The sequence below is a fragment of the Ischnura elegans genome, chromosome 2, assembly GCF_921293095.1.
Source record: "Ischnura elegans chromosome 2, ioIscEleg1.1, whole genome shotgun sequence".
NCBI classification, from domain to species: Eukaryota; Metazoa; Arthropoda; class Insecta; order Odonata; family Coenagrionidae; genus Ischnura; species Ischnura elegans.
Window position 1 is genome coordinate 31,756,522 of NC_060247.1, and position 7,584 is coordinate 31,764,105.

The following is a 7,584-nucleotide window of genomic DNA, read 5'->3' on the forward strand; positions in this document are numbered from 1 at the left end:
ATATACCTATAGACCCTGAATCAGAAATTTGAGTGATGGCACAACTATGTCTCAGAATTAAAACGAGAGTAGCAGACTGCTAGAGAGCAGCAAAGATAACATAATTGAATCCATACGAAAAATCCACCGAGAAATAATCGTCATCATTGTCCAGGATTCGAATCCGGATCCCCTGACCTCAGGGGATCTGGGTTCGAATCCTGGTCAGGGCAAATGATTTTTTTCTCCGTGAATTTTTCGTGCAATTTGTGCATTGCGGGTGATTCCCATAAACGTTATCACCGTGGATAGTCCCGGTAAACTTAAAATTGAGTCTATACGTACATATTATCACTATCCCCACAGTGGCAGAATTATATTGTCTCAGCATTAATTGCAGCAGAAACATAAAATACAATCTGCTACATTGCCCACCGGGGATATGTTGGACAGACAACAGGCTTTATGGGTGATCACTTATATGAAGGTTAGCACATTAGCCCCTTAGGGCTAAATGTCTCCACAGTTACTACTTGAAGTAATTTACCTATCCTTACAAATGCTCAGAGAGACTTGTTGAAGACTAATAAATGGATGATGCAATGAATGGTTAAACAAATGACTGAAAACTGGCACAAATGTAATTTCCATGAATATCACATCACCAGCATGCTTTTCCAACATACATCAAAGACTTCTTGCATCATCTACCAGTTTAAACAAGTAGTTACACCAAGACCAACAACTCTTCAACTTCAGTTAACTTTCTCATCAAGAACTTTCAAAAACATAAACATACTTCCAGATGCAAAATTAGGACCAGTTTCATGTTAATAAATGAAATAGCAAAGCATACACTCGTGAACTAAATGCTGCTGACTGGGTAAAATAGCATGAACCCTTTCGATCATGAATTATCAGCAAAGAGAAAGTGAATACGAGCTTTGAACATGACATGAATGACAAGTGATGAATAAGGTTTGGTTAAAAGATGAGAAAGATGTGCAACATGCAAGATGATGGGAGGAAGAGTGTAATCTATATTGACTTCTTTGATTTAATTGTTCTCCATCATTGGAGGAAAAAATGGGTGATATTATTTTCAAGTTATTTTATGGCTAGAGAACTTTAAAAAAATAACACTCACGTCTTCTGCCTGCATCGTAAGTACCAGCCTTCACCCAAACTTTCCCTGATTTTGTTGGGTTTTCTTGGAAAGTGGCCACAAATTCCTCGAATGCCTGCAACAGATAATTTGATAATTTTTTTTTTACCTTAAATGAGAAAAAATTCCAAAAAATACATATAGAGGTAAATATGGGATTCCACTTAATTATCCAGCAATAAAAAAAAGTGACTACTTAGAGAGTATTTTGCTCTCCATCTGAATCTCAGATATCAACCGAGAGGAGACCCCTAATTAAATACATTATTAGGTACATAGAAAACGCCTCTGTTGGGTTGGTCTCCATGAGTATTTATCGTAGTCAGCTCCTTCACAGGCTTCCGACAATAAATCGCTTTAATATTTACAAGCTGCACAGTTAAGGTACACAAAATAAATCTTTCCGAAACAAATGATCCGTAAAAAAGTGTAACGTGACGCTATACCACAAAAATGAGACACTAAGAAATATTGCTACATTACTACCTAACTAGAAACACAAAGGAATACGAATACATAAACGATAAAGTATTGCTTGAGAGTAAACACAAACGTAGAAAAATATATACATAGAGCTCGGTGAAGCGGCGATAGCAAGTAAGATATTTAAAGTAAATAAAAACTTAGAATAGTTGATTGTTTACTCCCTCTGCAGCTAAATGCCAGATAATTTAAGCATATGCGTTGTAAACCAAGGAAATAGAGTGTTTCATACCTGAGCAGCTGCCTCTTCTTCCTCTCGTTTCCTCTGTTCTTCCATCTCCTTCTTGGATAACTGTCGCTTACCCATTGTGCCGATAGAGAAAGCTTTAAGCTTGTTTTCTGCAATTTGCTGAATAAGGAAATTTTCAACAATGTTACTTCCATGATAGGAATGGCGTCTAACGCCAGTATTACTGTACCATAAGTAAATCCATTAAAAATATCATTAAACTGATGTACAATCAGTAATGTTACCACCTCCTGAACATAACTACGGAATTTTGACTTTCACACACCTCATTACACACAGAAAATTGAATATGGATGTTTATAAAGATATGGAAAATCGGTTAATGAGCGAAATGAATATGTATTTTCAACTATGTACACAAAATTGCTTGCGTTACTCAACGATAACAATGACAAACGCGAGTAAGGGACCAACTTACAACGATAAGTCCTAGAATATATCGCAATAAGTTTACAAAATGAGGGAAGTGTATCCTGATTTTCAAAGTCAGAGGTAAACTAGAGTTCATCAAAAATTCTAAATCATTACAGTGGGTCGCCGCATTCATTCGTCAGAGTAACGCGTTCCTTCTATGAGTCAAAATGACTTCCACTTACAAATCTTTAGAGCTCTGAACGTATTAAACACTCGAAGTGGTACTGAAGGCTAACTACTTACTCTCATTAACGCTTTATCACCCATTTTCACGGTTTATACACAATCACACTTTACACTATTAAGACTCCGGCCACGACCGCCATAACACACTTGATTCTTGAACATGGATTGAAATGAACATCGCAGTGCGGGATCTTCGAACGCAGTCGCAGCAGCGCTACCGCGTAATTCGAAAATATAAATATTAACACAAATTATAAATTAAAGTTTCATCTAGATTTATAAGATGAATTCATCGATCATTCTTTTCACGATTAAAATTAAATAGATATTGATTCAATATGGATATCGAATGCCATTTGTGCTGAATAAATATTATACTAAATGTTTATATGTGAAAGGCATGGACAGATGTTTCCTCATATCTTCTATTTTTTAAATATTGGAAAACAACCAGAAAGGGTATGATTTATGTAGAATCATACTCTGGGTAATTAAGCGGTCAATGAAGTTAAGTTCATTAAGAGCATTTTGCAAATCACCCCAGCAGTGGTGCAGCGAGGGGGGGTTCTGGGGGATAACCCCCCCCCCCCCCCCAGAGCTGAGAAAAACTTTTAAGTTTAATCCATTTTACTTCATTTGATTAATTTACTTTTAGAATAATGTTAGGATTAATAAAATATCCCTCAGAAAGCCATAAAACTCAACAAATTTGAACCATTTATCGTAAAAAATTTTGGGGGAGGGCCCCCGCACCTCCAGCTTAACCTGGTGAGTATACCACTCACCTCAGGTCTAGTTGTGCCTAAAACTCCCCTTAGCCTTAATTCCTAACTGCGCCCTTGCACCCCAGTATGTTCCCCATCCCTTGAACTTTTCGATTATAACGTGCAGTCTAGGTATACACCGTCACAATTTAACCATTGGAGGAAGGCAGTTTGCAGTGAAATACAAAAATACTAGCAATATTGGTTTCCAAGATAATAAATACGCTTAATATAAATTAAAGGTTGTTGATAAAATCCATGCAATACTTGGATAACATATTAGGGTATTCGGTGAATCTACCAGTCATCTTCAAAGAGAAGAGGGAGAAGGGCTTAGGTCAGTGCCAGCCAGAGAAAGAAATACATCGAGGTGGTCTTGCTGTTGGCAACCACTGGATGGGAAGAGTCAGTCAGTGGAGGCGAGGGTGTTGAGAATCCATTTGCTTGTCATCAGCCAGTTGGCTGCATGGGCAATGGGGTGGCATTGAGAAACATCAGTCCTTTTCAACCACTGAAAAACAGGCTGCCAACTCTGAGTCTACCATAAATTACAAGTTCTGTCACTAGTCGCTTTGATTTAAAGTCCTGTGGATGAATAGGAGATACTGGGACCCTGAAACACAAAATCCTGTAAAGCTTTTAATAAGTGAAAAATTAAATGGGTAAGCTGGCTACGTCTGTTTCATGCCAACATTTTGGTACAAACTTCAATTCTCAATAAGATCTAATCCATTTCATTCTCTCTATTAATCCTATTGATTTCCTCCCCTACCCTTATTACATAACATTCATCCCCCTAACAATAAGGCTATTATAATATCTCGTCCTTGCTATTAGTTCTCTGTCCTTTCAGATCCGATATGTCTCCTCCCTCTCACCTGTAAAGCTGATGGGCATGCCCAGTGCAGTGTAACTCCCTACCTCTGGAGTTGCAGGTACAAGAGTGGGACCACCAGTTGGTGGGATGATTGATCACAGATTGGAAGCTCATGCCCAGTGAGAAATGGGTGGTGGAATCCACGTTGAGTGGTGGATATTTGGTGGTGGTGGATATTGAGTGGTTGGACCCAAGTGGAATCCACGTTGATTTCAAGTGGATTTGTGGCGATTATCATAAAATGTTAAACAGAATTTCTAATTTGTGGAACTTAACTCTCTGGTGACATTGCGTCATTTATCATCCTGAAACCACGCTAGTTATGTGAAAATGCATCTCACATTCTATTTTTATATAATTCGTGGAAAGGCAGCCATGAAAGCACATGAAAAATCGTAGACACATATACAGAAGGTTTAGATATAGAGTGGTTGAGGTTTTAATGGTTTTAGGACAGCACCAACTGCTGTTTTAATTTTTCCACCAAATTTCCACGTGGGTTCCACGTTGATTCCACGACCAAAAACACGTGGTATCCACGTTAATTCTCCACGTGGATTCCACCACCCATTTCTCACTGGGTGAGGATTGCTGGCAGAACTGGATTCAGCCATTGCTATGTGTTGTGACAGTGGATGATAGATTTTAGTGACTGGTGGAAGTGCACACCCATACCATTTGCTGGTGGGATGTAGGCTGGATGTGTTCAAGTAAACTGCACCAGCTATATTGGAGAGCTGGTGGAGAAAGGCAATCTCAAATTGCCTGCCTTGATGTATGGTGATTCCCTTGGGCATCTCAAGGAGTGGCAACTAATCCTGAAGGAAGGCACAAGCCACAGTTTCAGCACAAATATCCTCCACAGAAATGGCCTCAGGCCACCAAATAAAGTGGTCTACAATGGTGAGGCAGTAGGGGTTTCCAGGGCAGATGGGGAGGACACCAATGAGATCAATGTGGACATGGTCAATCTCCTCTCAGGCAGGGTGAAATTTGTCAGTGTGAGGAGATGTGCCTTGATATTTTAGAACAATGGAATGGGATGACGAAACTAGCCCACTGATGGCAACAGTTTTTAATTAATGGCCATACAATTCTAATTTGGTAGATGTTCTTGTTCTGGGGTGGTCAAGGTTGTGTATTAAGTGGAACACTTAGGGACAGAAGGTATGGTATACTTATATAGGTGGGGTATGGAATGAAGGTGAAGGGGTTAAGGGGTACTCCGGTAATTAACCTCACTTCAATAAAGTAAACGAAAGTTAATTCGACCACGTTTATTGTGATGGTAAGCGATGCACTTGCTCAAAGTCTCTCACGTGCGATAGTCCTTCTCCATTGCCGTTTCGTCAGCATCTCTCTCTCGCAGTGCCTTCCTGACGCTTGGTTCCACATACCCTGGTGGCTGCAGCAGGGACCTCAGGGTCCCAGGGCAACGACCTCGGCCAGGTGGCTGGCCTTGGTGACGGCGCTTGAAATTAAGAGCTCCGCCATAGAAGGTATTTGGAGGAGGCAACCGTCAGCTGAGGTCATTCGCACCATGGGGGATGGTTATGGGAAGAAGGGTGGAGAGAAATCCGGCATCAGCATTGGTGTGCTCTTATCGAAAGGTGCCAAGGGGACCATGGCTTAGCGTCCCAACCAACGGGAGTGAAATGCTCCCCACACTTCATTCTAGCAGGGATCATAGGCATAAATGAAAATTCTCTACTACTGCCAGGATTTGAAACCTATCCCACAGGGTGGGAAGCCAACGCACCAGCCACCACAGCAACACCATCCCCCCTTGGGAACAGCATGCCTGCAGGCCGTTGTTATGTATGGAGCGGTCTGGGTTGACTGGGGGCTCTTGAGTAGGGCTCATGATGGGGCCCTCCTTACCAGAGGATTTGGGGTCCTTCCCCAGTAAATATTTGGACACTGCATGCACGAAAATGGATTTCGACGCCTTTCTGGCTCCTAAAATAAAAGTTAAAAAATATAGCTCCCTGGTGGTTTCCAGGCTACAACAACTTCTTTGATTTTCTTTACATTTCAAGCATTTCCTCACCTTTAAAATTATCATACTTGGGCAATATTTTTAACATTTTCTTTCTGATCAAGCCAAATTAAAAATCAAAATGCCCAAATAATTTGAACACTTACATTTATTAAGTCTATCTACTGCATCACACTATCCAATCCATCCTGCTTCAAGCCCATCTGAATGATATCAGAGATCTCCTGCATCTTGAATATTCAAGGATATGAGATGGATTTGGAAGACTGCTGATCCATCTCAGCAGATTTGGGAAAATCTTTGAATTATTCCTGTAATGACCATCTGCTACCTTCATTATAGGGAGATTATTTTCCCTGATGAGCAGTTTGGCTTCTACGAAGGAACTACATAAATGGTTTAGTCCCTTAAGTAGCAGAGACAAATTCTGAAGGGTTCTGAAATTCTCATTGATTACTACGGCAAAAAAATCTCCTGGACCAGGAATAGAACCACCAGGCCACTGTTGAGAACAATATGGTATCCAGGTTCCTTGAATCCTATGGCAATTTAACTCAGGTACCTAAGTAGTGAAAGTTATTATATGAGCTAGCTTCACCACTATTCATGTGGCAGGTTCAAAATATATAACATTTAATTCACGCACAGTTTATGAGCTGATACAAAATTTCAACTGCTAGTAGCTTCTCTGAAGTCCCTTCTCCCTTGTGCTGCCATTCTCATGGACCAATACATCAAAATACCTGGTACAGACAGCACATACAAAAATAAAGCATATTGTTGACCCTCTAAAAGCAATTTCATGAGAATCTATATTTTCGGTTTCTGCCTCGCTCTCGCCTCAACTAACTGGTGCGGTCAGTTGAGGCAAAGGTGTCTGGATCCAAGTTGAAGATTTACTAAGGTAGTATTTCTTCTTCGACCTAGGTTCTTCAGCTGAAGAATCTGGCAGTAGTGCCAGTAAAACTGTTGTCTTCGCAAAAAAAACAGAGATTATATGAATTAAAAATGAAGAATTTCACTGCACACTGCAGAAAATCTCCATTCTCACATTTCCATGAAGTCTATAAGACGCTTTGTTTATGGTTTAACTTACCTATTCGCATTTCTTACTTTAATTTTGTTTTGTTTAATTTGGTGTGGTCATGGAATAAAACACTGATTTGATTAAAAAAAGATTTTTTTATTGACATAAAAAGGCATTAATAGGACAAAAATGCTTATCTGGGCATGAAAAGGCAATTTAAGAACCGAAGAAAAATTTTTGGTGCCAGGTTAAGAAGTGTTCAGGGCTGAGAAAAAATGTTTTCTGATGGACTAATTTTCTATTTCAGCTTTTTCGCTGTGTTTTTTAAATGCTTATATAAAACAGAATAGAACAATTTCTCGACATTTTTGGCTGTCTGTGCCACTACACATGTACTCTCCAGATTATTTAAAATTATTTATCCACTACAAACATTAGAA

At 39.6% G+C, this 7,584-nt stretch overlaps 1 protein-coding gene across 1 annotated transcript in view; it reads right to left on the reverse strand.

Annotated features, from left to right (window-relative positions):
* Positions 1-2,647, reverse strand: part of LOC124174196 (U2 snRNP-associated SURP motif-containing protein) — a 59,265-nt gene extending 56,618 nt beyond the window's left edge. Inside the window, exons 1-3 of the mRNA XM_046553294.1 lie at positions 2,535-2,647; positions 1,860-1,976; positions 1,127-1,220 (exon numbers count right to left, since the gene is read on the reverse strand). Coding sequence (XP_046409250.1) covers positions 1,127-1,220; positions 1,860-1,976; positions 2,535-2,558 — 235 coding nt within the window. The 5' untranslated portion in view covers positions 2,559-2,647. The remainder of the gene's footprint in view (positions 1-1,126; positions 1,221-1,859; positions 1,977-2,534) is intronic.
* Between the last annotated feature and the right edge of the window lie 4,937 nt (positions 2,648-7,584).